The sequence below is a fragment of the Bombus fervidus genome, chromosome 14 (assembly GCF_041682495.2).
Source record: "Bombus fervidus isolate BK054 chromosome 14, iyBomFerv1, whole genome shotgun sequence".
NCBI classification, from domain to species: Eukaryota; Metazoa; Arthropoda; class Insecta; order Hymenoptera; family Apidae; genus Bombus; species Bombus fervidus.
Genome location: NC_091530.1, coordinates 5,720,712 through 5,734,494, shown reverse-complemented (window position 1 = coordinate 5,734,494; position 13,783 = coordinate 5,720,712). Strand labels below are relative to the sequence as shown.

Below are 13,783 nucleotides of genomic sequence, written 5' to 3'. Positions count from 1 at the left end.
GGAATATCATCCGTGGCAAATGTATCGATTTATCGAGCCTATATTACCAATACGCGCGATATAGTATTTTCAAAATATGATTTGTTTGTCATTCATATTACAGAATGAAAAATGCGAGCAACTTTTGCTTCTGGTTTTTCCATACATCGATGTATTTTACCGTTTCAATGGATTGCAAATCAGTTAAAAAATTCTCTACAGGTAATATAACAAACCAGAAATGCTTCGAACAATACCTTCAATTTGAACAATAAAATATTTCGAATTAATAAAATACAACATCGAGAGCAAAAATGGAGTGTCTAAGCCACGCATTTTTCTTCGCTAATTTATTCCACTAAGCAAAATCGCAAGGATTCGTTTGTCACGAAGCAAACACAGTTAACTAAACTGTGAACTAACGTTTCGAACGTTAAACGTGGAAAAATTAACGCGCCAATGTGTCGATGAGAAAACGAGGAACAGAAATGCAACCAAAGACAAAGAATAGAATCGGTGAACGAAAATTTCTTAATTGCAGGATGGTCCGCATGATTGGCGATGAATTCCTTACGGAAGAAAGGGACCGCAAATACTACGCCGACCATTACAGGTGTTGTCCGCCGCCTCTTTTCATCATTCTCATCACCCTTGTGGAGGTTAGTATAGAACGAACAATTCTCTGTAATTTAATAACCCATCCAACAATTTAATATCGTCGTTATATTTCGCTGCACTTGCGTTTCGCGGCGATTAGCGCCGTCGTCGTTTAAAATGGAATAGAATGATCAAAAAAGGATGACGCGGAGATGGTTCGCATCGTTGCTGTTAAAAGTAAACCTACGAGATCAGTCAAAATGAGATCAAAGTCGAAATTAGTCAAAAGTCTTCGTCGAATTACTAAAAATATGCAAATGTTCCTAGTTACGCGAAGATTTACTTTTATCGTTTTTAGCAACGTTGTGGCCGGGTCACGAGATATCTCGTTTTCATGCTTTTTCGACCGAATCGATGACTTAAGCACCCAGAGACAAATGTTTTTGTTATGTTACCAGGGTAATGAAGCCTCGCGCATTCTTATGACAAACGATCAGCAAAACAACCGAATGTTGACATTCCAAGCATGTAAAAACAATCAGTCGGTATAGCCAGTGCATCGATCAAAAATGTGCGTGCAGAGCGCCGTACGCAATTTATAAGTGTTAAATATTAACACTTTGACTGCCGCGCCAAAATCACATGCCTCGCTCAGGACGCCACAGTGTTTTAACACAGTGCATCGTTAAATGCAAGATTTATTTTCATTTTTTTTTTTTTAATCAATATTCTAATAAAAATGTTTAATCGTTCAATGGGGAACTTTTTATTTCAAAATATCTTTTATTTATCGGTTAGATTCAAAATGCCCTAATTGTCAATTTTTATTCAATTTTTACAATTATAAGAAGCTGAAGCGCTCCGGTCACCGATGACCAACGTAGCAGTCAAAGTGTTAAGATTCATGTGTATGTAAGGTACATATCGAAGCTCTGACATTGTTAGCTCAAGTATACGTTTCCAAATTTATTTATCGAGAAAAAAAAAAAAAAGAAGAAGAAAAAGAAAAACGAAGATCCGTATTCGAACAATTTGTGTCTCTCTACCGGACACAACCATAATGCTATGAGATTTGAAATTCGCGGACTTTGATCACGTCGCGTGATCCGTTGACTAATGAATTTTTAGTGAAAATTACACAGTGGAAGGATGCGCGGTGACAAGCGCGAGCGGAACGAGGGCACTGGAACTGCTCGTGCCGCTGTTATTTATTAAAAATGCCTTTGATACGCGTGTCTCTTTTTCTCTATCGCGTTCGCCACCATCATACTCTCCCTCCTAGTTCATCTCGCCGGTTCGAACACCGGTGTCGTTACTTTTATATCGTTGCGCGATTAATATCGCGACGACGATGGCTGTTCGTCTTTTTTTTTTTTTTCACGCGGCTCTGAAAGAGTGTGCCGCACCTTTTTGCTTTTCACGCTGTCGCTCTAACCGCGTTATTAAATTTCACCCCTTGCGAATTTGTTTTCGCTCGCGTCCGAACGATGAGAAAGAGGGTGAAAGGGGCTGGGTGTGTAAAGCAAGGTCGTTAATTTTGGTTTACATTATGCGGCCAGATTCAGAGCGACCGCGAGAACCGGCCAACTTTACGGGGCAACCTGTAAAATACCGTAAAAGTTCGTATAAAATGGCAACAACGAACGTTATGCCGCACCATGTTCTCTGACTTCATTCGAAATTGCTGCAACGATATACACTGTCGTTTCGAAACGCGATATTCAATCAAGATTAATCGATCAGAACTTTATGCATATTCATGCAAAGTTCCGATCCAAATATACACACGGATAAAACGTAACAACTTGTTACACCTATTATACTCGAAAGAATCGTAATTAATTTCAATTGCAATAATTACACGCTGGCGTTGATAGTTTTCTCGTCTAAATTCCATCGAGAAGATCGAAGGTAATTTCTATACTCGCTTGAACGTTTTCCAATTTCATCGGTATAATCGTGACAGTCGTGTCTCGTTACAGTGCCAATGAAATTTCAAAATGTTTCGCATAACACGTACCATATGACACGTACAAGTTTTCTATCGCAACTGTTCAAACGCTTTCGTGACTCGGCCTGTTCACGGACAAAAAGCCGATTGATTTCGTTATATCAAATTGACGAGATTATCGTTTTTGATGTCGAGTATATTAAAGAGTCATTTATAGTCTGCCGTTTCAAACGAGATAATTATTTTCAAAGGTTCTAATAATTTCCTAATAATTTTTTTTACTCGTAAGCGTGTTGTTATTTCGGGTAATGTGCCGGCTTGGTTATTCCCGCGGAACTACGTTGCAGCCCGATAACTACGTTATTTACATTGCGCGATATTAAACATGCTCGTAAATGATACGAGTTTCTTTATTTTCGATCGAGTAAAAACCCGGAATAGGCTCACCAATGAAATTCCATTTAAACGCTGTTCCTTTGACAAATGTTTCGAAATTCCCCCGATTTCCAATACGAAGAGACAATAAAGAAAATACAAAGGCAAGCATCGCAGTACGTGCCAGTGCATTAATAAGTAGAAAAATTGATTTATCTGATACTTAATTGTTGAAAATGCTCGGTCCGGAGTTTGCTTAATCGAAATGAACGATTCCATAATTTCATACGATTGCGAATATGTATCGGCCAGAAAGTTCTATTCCTTCTCGCTGTTTCGACTTCTCGTTTTAATTAGTCAGAGTCGTGCGTGTGTGTTTATGCTTTAATTAAATTTATTCCGCGTTCTTTACCATAGATATCGTTCAAAAGCCTGATATAATCATCGCCAAATTATCATTGCAAATATTTAGAATTTATTTAAGCTTTTCGACAGAAATAATTTTTCGAGAGGCAAAGTAATTTTTTCGGATTATGTCAAGTAGTTTTATATGCTCGTTGCTATATATTTTTCTATGCGCTTCTACGTATCGCGGCAAAAAATAAAGTTGGAACTCGACTAATTATAGAACTAAGAGAATCATACTTCTCAAAGTTGAAATTACCCTAAATTATTCACCTGTACGTATCCTGACTTCGGTTTGCCAATCTGCGATTCGATATTTATATCTCCTGAATTTTTATCGAAATAAGTCTTCTAAAATCTACCCATCGAAAATAAAAAATAAAAAAAAAAGAAAAGGAAAAAGAAGAAAAAAAGGAGGAAGAGACTATCTCTTAAGTTGGTAGCATTTTCCTATTATTCATGGGTTAGCCTTATTTGAAATGCCACGGTGACCGCGATAGACAAAGGGAGAGCCATCAATTTCCTTGATTATTTTTCTTATTTTCATGAAAATGATTAGCCGATATAATTACCCTTTACAAGGGTATCTCGTTTGTATGATAATACGCGAACGTGTAATCACGTTCTTTTGACGCGTGGGCGTGATGCGTGATCGATCGACTTTTTACGCGAGCAATTCGCACGCGAAGAATTTCACTTGGATGTATCGCGAAAATAAATAATAAATGGCCGACCACGTCCCTTTCTCCGTTCGCGTCCACCAATTTTAGATAAATGCTCTTGATACAGGTATTTCAATGAATTTTTAACGAGAGTATTTTGCAACGATTTACATCGGTAGGAGCATCACCGTTTAATTGGAAACGAAATAATCGACGTCGGTAATTTCAATTCGCCAGCGGTAATCGCATAACGTTTCGAATATTTCGCTTAAAAATTCTTAACTCGCTGAATTATTTACTGGTGTACCTCTGCGTACATTTGTAACGTTCTTCGTATTAGGGTTCCGTTCCTGAAAAAAAAAAGAGAGAGAAAAAAGAAAAGATAATCCACCGTCAAAGGGGAAAAAATCTGCACCTATAATGAGAAGAACAGACGAAAAACTGGGAAAGTTTCTATTTTCGATATTCGATATTCAGTTTATATCGGGGGTTCCGCGCTGTTTTCAGAAACGTTCGGTTCTTCGAGTAAATATATCGAATTATTTGTTGATCGTTCGTTTCACCAAAAACTTCAAAGTATTTTACGGCAGGCGGATATTTGTCGAATTAATATTTGGACGATCCGAAAAAGCGTTCGTGAAATTACTTTTCATATTTGTCGGAAATCGCGTGATCAAACGTTGAAATACTTTTCCTAACCGCATTCAAATTGTACAAATCGGGTACAACATTTGAGATTTTTTCACATTTTTTCCAGCTTTCTCGATGCTTTATATCTTTATATCATGTTGTTTCTGTCGCCTATAAAATGCGGGAAAAGGAAAAAAGCTAGTGTGCAAGTAAATGTAGAAACATTGGAATTATTTCCTTTTGGAGACAAAATCCTCGATTTCAAAAGGGTTTCGCTGTAAAAGTATGCCGAAGTTTGTTGGTCCATCGTATCGTAAAAATTGTTAAGAAGTTAAATTGACAGAATTTCTTAAATACGGGACGAAACACGGGTCTCAGGTGCGGTGTGGATATACAGCAATCCTTTCTGATCGAACCACCTCGTTAATTAAATCTTCAAGTATACCCCACGGCGTGAACTCGCAACTTCAGAAGCAACATGTGCGCCTACAGAACTTGGATCAGGTTCCTAATGCTTTATAATTAAAATATTACGACTAATTGAAAAAATTCGACTTTAGCTTTAAACGCGATTACGTTTAACCCACAAAGTTTCTACTTAAGTATCATATAAATGCTTCCTTTTTTTTTTTTAATTTTTTTTTTTTTTTTTTTTTAGTGTTTTATGTGTGTTGGATTTTGTTCTTCCGATTATTGGAAACCATTGTCGGAGAAGTGCAGAGAATCGATAAATTAAATCGCAGTACTGTACTCGCTTCATTGATATTTAGCAACAAAAATAGATTACCGTGGATTTCGTCAGATTTGCCGATCAACCTGCTGATTAAATTTCAATGTACCTGTCACCGTTAAATACGATTATTCGTTAACGAATTATTTGTACACCTTTCCTGTTACAATCTCCAAAATTATTCACCCGACAATTTGCACGACATTTGTCCTATGAATCGGGAAAATATTTAAATACCAAAAAAAAAAAAAGAAGACGAAAAAAATGTTAAATGTTTTATCAAGTAAAACTCCTATTGGGAAGCTTTCTAATTTGATTTGTTATTTAATTTTAAGTTCCCTCGGCATTACACAATTTTTTCTAATTATTTTAAATTTACAATAACATCAGCGTTCAATATCAAAACATGGTAAGAGAACGGAACAACGCAACTATCAAATTACTTGGAAAATTCACGATGAAACGTAAAATACATTTTGAAACAATCTATCTTCTAAAATGAGCGAACAAATATTCTACAAGAGGCATCTCGTCCATAGTTGCAAAAGGATTAAACGCTTATCGTATCATTAAAATCGTGCGTATAGATTAAAAATAAATATTCCTTTCCTCCTTCTTCTTTCTTTCTTTTTTTAATAAAAACGTAACAAGGTTTTTATCTCCGCAACGTCAGTGTGGCGGCTATTTTATTCGATATTTATTATTTGAAAATATTAATCGCGGCATTACTGTAAGAACTTGTTAGAGTTACATCACACACGTCGCATCTATACATATACCTACACGCAGTACCTATAGAGGAGCTATAATTTTAAACGGGATTCTGGTTAATACCCATTAGCGATTGGATTAATACATGATTCATGCACGCCAGACATTGTCAAATTCGCCCCGGATCTAATTACAATTTATCGCGTTCCGCTTCTCTCTTTACCTTCGCTTTCCTATCGGAAATATCTCCACCTTTATTTGTCCATATATCATTTTCAGCTTTGTGACGTATTCTTTCGTCTCACGTCCTCTACCGGCGTCTCCTCTCTAATCCATCCGCATCCATCCCCGTTTTCATGTATTTTTCTTCCGCTAGTTCCGAGCACATTCGTACAAATTTGCAAAATAATTCATTTTAAAAAAAAAGGTCTGTTATATATAGAAGAAAATTCAATAATTCTGGACATTAGCAAAGTAACAAGATAAAAGCGCTAAATATTTCAAGAAACAGGTAAATATCCACATTACCGACTACTAGTATTAAGACACCTATCCATACTTAATACAAATTGCTCTTATTTGCTAGTTATTTTATTGCAAATCCATTATGCGTGCCTCGTAATGTAAAATACCAAATGCCAGTAAAATTTACTAGAATTTTGCAATAAATGTAACCGATAGATGTCCCGTTACTTGTGATCAATAATGGTATGTTGCGTTTACTAATAGACAACGCTCAAGTGGCCCTGGTATTGTCATTTTGAGCAAAACGTTGTCATCGAGTTCCTCTCTATCGTTGCACAAAAAAGTAGACAAAAGAAAGAATTTGTGTCTTTCCTTTCCTATTATACTGTATGTCGCCGCTTTAATTGCACCGCTTCTGCTTTCGTTACTTTGCATTTCTCTCTTTTTTCCTCCCTCTTTTCTCTCTCTTTCACTCTCCCTCTTTGTGTCTCGCGGTTTCATTTTCTCATTCACCTATTTCTGTTTGCTTTTTTCCCTGTGTTTCGCCGACGTGCCTGTTTTCTCGTTACTCCTATTTCTCGTTCTAATAACTCCCTTCTAATAGTACCAGCCTTCTGCCTTCGTCCGTCTTCCTCGTATCCCGACGTTCCCATTCGCGCGTCCATCCTCCACTCTCTGTCGCATTTGTTATTGCGCGAACGTTTGCGTCCGTGTTTGCGCCATGTATTAATAACGCGGATATTCACTGCTGATATTTTACGCGTGTGCTCACCGGCTCATCGATCACGAATGAGAGACGAGAGGATGTACTAGTCGGTAATGGTCGTAATAATAATCGTAATTTGGAAATTTTCGCGAGTCTAATGTATTTTCGACGCGAATTTTTCTTTTTTATTTTTTTTTTTTTACGGGAGAATTGGACGTTCGTAATTAGATCGCAGATTTTTACGTAAATTTATATTTTTACGAAGCCAGCTGATCCCTTTGCTTCACGATTTGTTCCGTTATCTCGTTAAAGATTTTTATTTATCTTCGAAAAATGTCGTGGCCGATATAAAAATTATTCAGATATTATACACAACTTGGATCTAACGATCTTCGATTTTATAAACTCGAACGAAGTGTGCGATTGAAACGACATTACAGATACATTTGCAGCAATTATGTAAAACGATGAATATGTCGTTGAAGAGATAGTGAAGTTTATCGAAGGAAAATTAAAGATGCAAGAGTATGGGAACTGTGTATTGTCGTGAATATTTTGTTTGAAGAATTGAAATCTATCGAACGTAAATCGAAGAGGTATTTTTAGAGCAAATATTAGAGTATTCTTTCATTTTTCTGGTAAAGAGACAAACATTTTATTACCAGCCTTCCAATTAATTATCCGAATCGGCATTCGCGAAAGCTCGGTAACGTTATCGTTCGATCCCTTGAAATTTTGCCAAAGTGTATTAATTTTACAGTTCTCTGAACAGAGTACAGAGTTCATGCGACGCACAGAATCGTTTTTGTCCTAAATGAAATATTTCTTTTGCTATCGTTTCTTTCTTCTAACGTACCGATGCTTTTGCGATGTCAGTGCACATCATTTTGAAACAAAGTTACATTGCCAGATTAAAGAAAATTTGTTGGAATACAACGATATTTCACGCATAGGCATAAGTACCCTTACACAGACACCCACACAGGCATTTGAACAGGACACTTACACAGGTCATACTCATTACTGTATGGAGAGTGGGGTTCAAAGTATTTAAGGGATCATGGGTCACTACCTACGTCTAGTCTGAGAGGTTCTGTAGTTCTGTTTAATAAATATCACTAAATATTATTTTAACACAAACATTGTGTCTTCCACAGATCATTAATCTTAACTTTAAGATAAAATTCCAACAAAATTAAAATTGTATCTGACGGGAATTTGAGAAATAAAGCTTACCACGAAACCAGTAAAAGGGGCTGGTATCGCATATTTCGTCTTTGCAATTACTAAAAGCACGCAAATATTTTTACTTAACATTTTTACAACGCTTACTTTTATTTCTTATCTATTATTAGATAGAAACACGATTACAGCCTCTCGACTATTCTCGAGATATTGAATATTTGCCCGCGGAAAGTCAAGAACCTCGGCTCTAAATCCCGATGAAAATTATTTCGTTTCACTAGTAACCTAGGGTAAATCTGTTCAATTGATCGTGCAATTTTCGCACACCAATCACCATTATCGTTGATAGGAAAGTAAATTCTAGCGAGATGGCCTGATTCCGTGAGAGGTCCGAATCCCTTCGTTCTTTCGGCCATATCGAGGCGTGTAATTTTTTTCTAGTTAAGACCGCCGCGCGGAAAATTAGAAATTTAATGACCTGTTATTAACGCTGATGCGATCAATGCGTCGTCGAGTATCGTGACTTACAAGTTGTAAGTTATGGATTCGACGCCCGATTCGTGACGATCCCATTCCTAATGACTCGAATACAATTAGAGATAATACGTTGACATTGCGTGTACCCGTACAGCTTCGCATTAACCGACGGAAATGCATAGAAAATTACATTTTCGTTTACAACGTGGGTCGTATAACGACCCTTGGGTATACTCTACAGGCTGTTGCAAAATACACGAAGGATATTTGGATCTGGACAGAAGCCAAACCCACCAACTCTATCTTTTGTCGATCTTTTTCTACTTCGTCGCATAAGTTGGACGTTCGTCGTGTTCCATTCCTGGAAAGCGAATTATTTATTTACGCGAGTTAATTATCCGTTGCAACTAGACGGCATAAATAATTGGATATCCCAAGCTAAATTCTACAAAACTTCATTGTTTTTTTTTTTTTTTTTTGTTTCTTGTTCTTCTTCGATTTACAGAGTCACTCAATGTGGTTACCGAATGGCTGGTTTCTAGACAGTTGTGACACCCTGTAGAATGTTGACTGTATCCGTAAACAGACCAAGGGAAGAGAAAAAGGAGCAAAGAGACAGAACAGAGAAATATTAGATGGATATCTACAATATCGTTTGAGTTTTACGCATCGCATAAGAACTTTATACCTGTTTGCAAGACACGCTGTTTACCAGCTCGTTAAATTCTTTTATACTCGATTCTAAATAAAACACCGATACTTCCCGTTGTTAAAGTTAAAATCACTGGTTTTAACAGGCTCTCTGTTGGCAACCGACGTCGATTATGTCGATGTCCTTGCATTAAACAGTTTTAAAAGCGATTTAAGCTCGCGCGCCAAGCGTAATTGCGAGCAGAGCTTGCCCGAACGGAGAATTAAACTTTTAAATTTTCACTCGAGAAAATACACTGTTGTGTTTCCAGATTAAATTTACGATAATTACAATTAACTTCAATTATTTTGTTTAGCGCAAAAATTCGACGAAATCGATACGTCAGTCCGTGAGATATAGAGGATATTGGTTTGATGATATGAGAAACAGGGTTCGTTGAAATACGCGTACATTGAACAGTTCAGGTTCCTTTTTCCGTAAAAGAAGATTACGTTGTCGAACATATACGTATTTACGCTTGTTGTATATCTATATATCTATCTATCTATCTATCTATCTATCTATCTATCTATATATATATTATTTATCTAAGTTTCGTTATAGAGTAGAATAGGATTATTCGATTCAGCGAAGCTTTGGTATCTTCGAATTCAAGCTCCGACTTTACACGGAATAATCAAACTCACGTACATTCTCATATCACGTAAAATACCGAAATTTCGAAAGTTTTCGTCAGAGATTTCTATAGTCTGCTGTCGCGTTCTGAAAATTGTGAATATAGTTACTAATTTCGGAGTAATTTCGATACTACATGCACAGGCACACGCAAATTATTTTACGTATAATAGCTGCGACCCTGCAACAAGTTTTTCATGAAACATCGACATATGCGAAACAATCGAAACGACTGGGTATCGGTTGACGTAGACAGATCGGTGGAAGAAAAATTTGAAAAATATCATATTCAGGGAGTAAGAAAATTCGAAGGAAATTCAAAGATAAGGGAAGGAAAGGCAAGATGACTCTGATGTATAAAATGATACGAATAAAAAACGAGGGAAGAAGGCGAATAGAAATTTGTAAAAGAGAAAAGTAATCGAAGACGAGAGCATCCTCGAACGACGGGAAAACATACATCGGAAATAAAAACTGATTCTATATTTAACAATAACAGTGCTTACTCCTATTGTGCGCAATCGTACAGACAGTCTATCCCTCTCTTTTATTCTCTACATACAGTTACTTACATAACCGATCAAACACACTTTAAAACAGAACAACAGTAAGAATTTTTAAAACGAAAATAAGAATGACGATTTTTTAAATGGAATAACAATTAAAAAAAAAAAAAAAAAAAAAAAAATTGCGATTGGTCGGAATCGCGAGGAAAATAGTAAATGCCTCTTGTTACAGCTTTTTTGTCTGAGCCTCTAATGAAAACTTAAACGACGCGTTTCGTCCATTTGCTGAAAATTTTCTATGAGCTACAGATTGTTAGACTCTCGGTATAAAATCTAAAGAATCTTACATCTTTAGATGCCTGTCGAAAAAATAGACAAATTTTCCATTTTCTCAAATCTCTTTCTTTTTCACGCCATCTAACACGAACTAATCCTTTCAACTTCTTAAAAATACTCGGATCGTTTAATTGTCTTATTTTAAAAACGTTAGTCCGTTTTAACGAGTATGTGTTGATATGTGTATGATTTGTTATGTACGTGTGATACGAGCGTATGCGTTGCGCGATGAATTATGCGAGTAACTGTAGTTACGCACTCACAGACTCGTCCTCTTACGAGTTTCTATGAATTTTAAATACCTATCTTGTTTTATATTTAGACTATGACTAAACACTGTGAATGTTTTATAAACACAAATGAAGAAATAAAACTTAAGCAAAGATTTGTTTCACTCGCTAAATATTATAACGAGTGACATACTTTCCATATTGTATATTTCTTTATTATGCGTATTCTACGTGCTTTCGCACTTTGAAATGTCTCATAGAAGCATAATAATCGGTATCTTTCGGGAGAGTTTCGAGAAATCGATAATTTTTTAGGAGAAATCCATAAAGAAATTTAATAAGAATAAAAGTTTTGACGATATACGTATACGTACTTGATAAGGTATTAGATTAAAATCGGTTTTATACGAAAAAATGAAAATTATGATTTGTCGTGTCTTCCTTCTGTATTCTTCTGTATTAATAAAATCTCGTTAGTCGATAAATCCGATATTCAAAGTCACTTTCATAGAAAATGAAATAAATAAAAATAATTTCTAGTAATATCAGATTTAGAAAATTCAATGACTTTTCCTTTGCCCTGATACTTCTATCTTGCTTATTTCGTTCGTTCGTAAAGTCTCGTAAGGTTTTCCACATTCCAGGCTGAACCAGAGCTCTAACTACTTCCTGGCCAAACTAACCTCGTTACATAGAAACGATATTAGAGAAACGAACGTCACTCCATCGTTTCAATCTACCATTTGAAATACTGTTTGACCAGTGAACGAAGTATATTTAATTGGAAAATTAAGTTCGCTTGTAGCACTTCTCGGTCGTCTTGCGTAAAACAAAGAAACCAGGATTCCTCGAACCCAGATGGGACACGGAAAACCAAAAGGCCTGATTAAACATTTAAAAAAATCGCCATCCCGTTAGAAACTGCACAAGAAACAAGAACAAAAAGCAACGTTATTTCTATATTTTATGAAATTAAAAGAAGTTACTGGCAGATGAATGATAATTATCGAAAATTAGGTTTTATTATTATTTCACCTCTGTGGCTGTACGAACAGGGAGATTCAACTTTTAATTCTAGCGATATGGGAAATATATAATTCAAATCGCGTAATTTCGCGCTCGGCCTTCTCTTTTCTCCGGATTTTTATTTTTACAGCAACGTTATCTTTGCGAAGACCGCGATACAGACAAAAGTATCCAAATGTCGCAGAACTTTTTTCTACATTTTCGTAAGTTTAGAACATGAAAGATGGACTGAGATATAAACGAACCAGTTTGCCTAGGAAACGTAGAAAAATATAATTTGCCGACGCGAATTTAAACATCTCGCGTACTTCTTAAGTAAAGTAGCTCCCAAGAGGCATTCACCTTCGTACGTTTACATTTAGCCCCATGCAAGCACTTGCCAATAATTTAAGTTAAAATCGCAACGTCGCAAGTGCCATTGGAAACGCTATAAAACGTCGTCTTTTAACGGAAAACAGATGGAACTTCTTTATTACTGCCGTAGCGACGGGGTTCTATTTGAAAAACGGAAAAGTAAGAGAAGAGAAAGAAAAGAAAATAATATCTGCATCAGTTTACGAAACGGGAAATTTAAACGGCAAGGGGCCAATATGAGGACGACGATCGAAGATCAAACAATTTCCTTGTCTGGTCTGGTCCTCCTCCGCTGCTGCATGTGCAGGTTGAGTCAGACCATTGCTACGGGTTACTGCTTCTATACGGTTAACGATATTAAAAAGTGACGGAGAAAAAAATTGAATCAACTGGCAATGTCGTGGAATTTTATCTTGTTTAATACGCGAAAGAGTACAGGCATTTTCTTTTTTAATATAGCCAGATGTTTTGTTTCCGTGTAAGACGATGATTCTTCTGAATTCTTCCTGGTATATCGCGGTATATTTAGATTTATGAATTATTCCATAATCAATAAATTTGCATACGTATTAACATTTTCGTAGACTAATCGAAAGATAGCAGCATGATGCGATATATTAAAAGCACATTTTACCTGGAACGTGGTGGAATGGCTGTAATAACGAAACTTATGTCTGCAATAAAAATCAAGTTTATTTCTTTTATTTACGCTACTAACGTATCAAAACATCTAGAGTAACACGCGTAAACTCTTGCAAAGAAAATTCTACGTCTGATAAATTATTAATTTTATCGAACGTCTGTCTTCTTCGCTGTTACACGAACAATATCTAGAAGAATTTGCTCGCGTAAAAGGAACGATACCGTGCACCTGATTGCATTAAAAAAGATGTAACTATATTTTCTCTTTCCTCGGTGCACCGTCGTACGAGGAAAAATACTATTTTATAGAGATAAATATTCCGAAATCATTCGACTTTCTTTCTGTCGTTTTTAAATATCGATCGCGCAAACAAAAAACACACAAATCCAATTCGTATGATTCCAGTGAGAACGGAGGCGAGCAATTCAAGAACGTTATATGGTGTCCCGATAGCTAAACAGAATTCGATATATGGAAAGGCTCGACCG

The 13,783-nt window shown here is 36.2% G+C and overlaps 1 protein-coding gene across 3 annotated transcripts in view; it reads left to right on the top strand.

The window, feature by feature from the left end:
• The window catches only part of Stet (stem cell tumor), a 499,705-nt gene that overhangs the window by 391,414 nt on the left and 94,508 nt on the right, over nt 1-13,783 (top strand). For all 3 annotated transcript variants that reach the window (XM_072017209.1, XM_072017208.1, XM_072017207.1), the window contains one exon: nt 521-638. In XM_072017209.1, the coding sequence (XP_071873310.1) occupies nt 521-638 (118 nt within the window). The remainder of the gene's footprint in view (nt 1-520; nt 639-13,783) is intronic.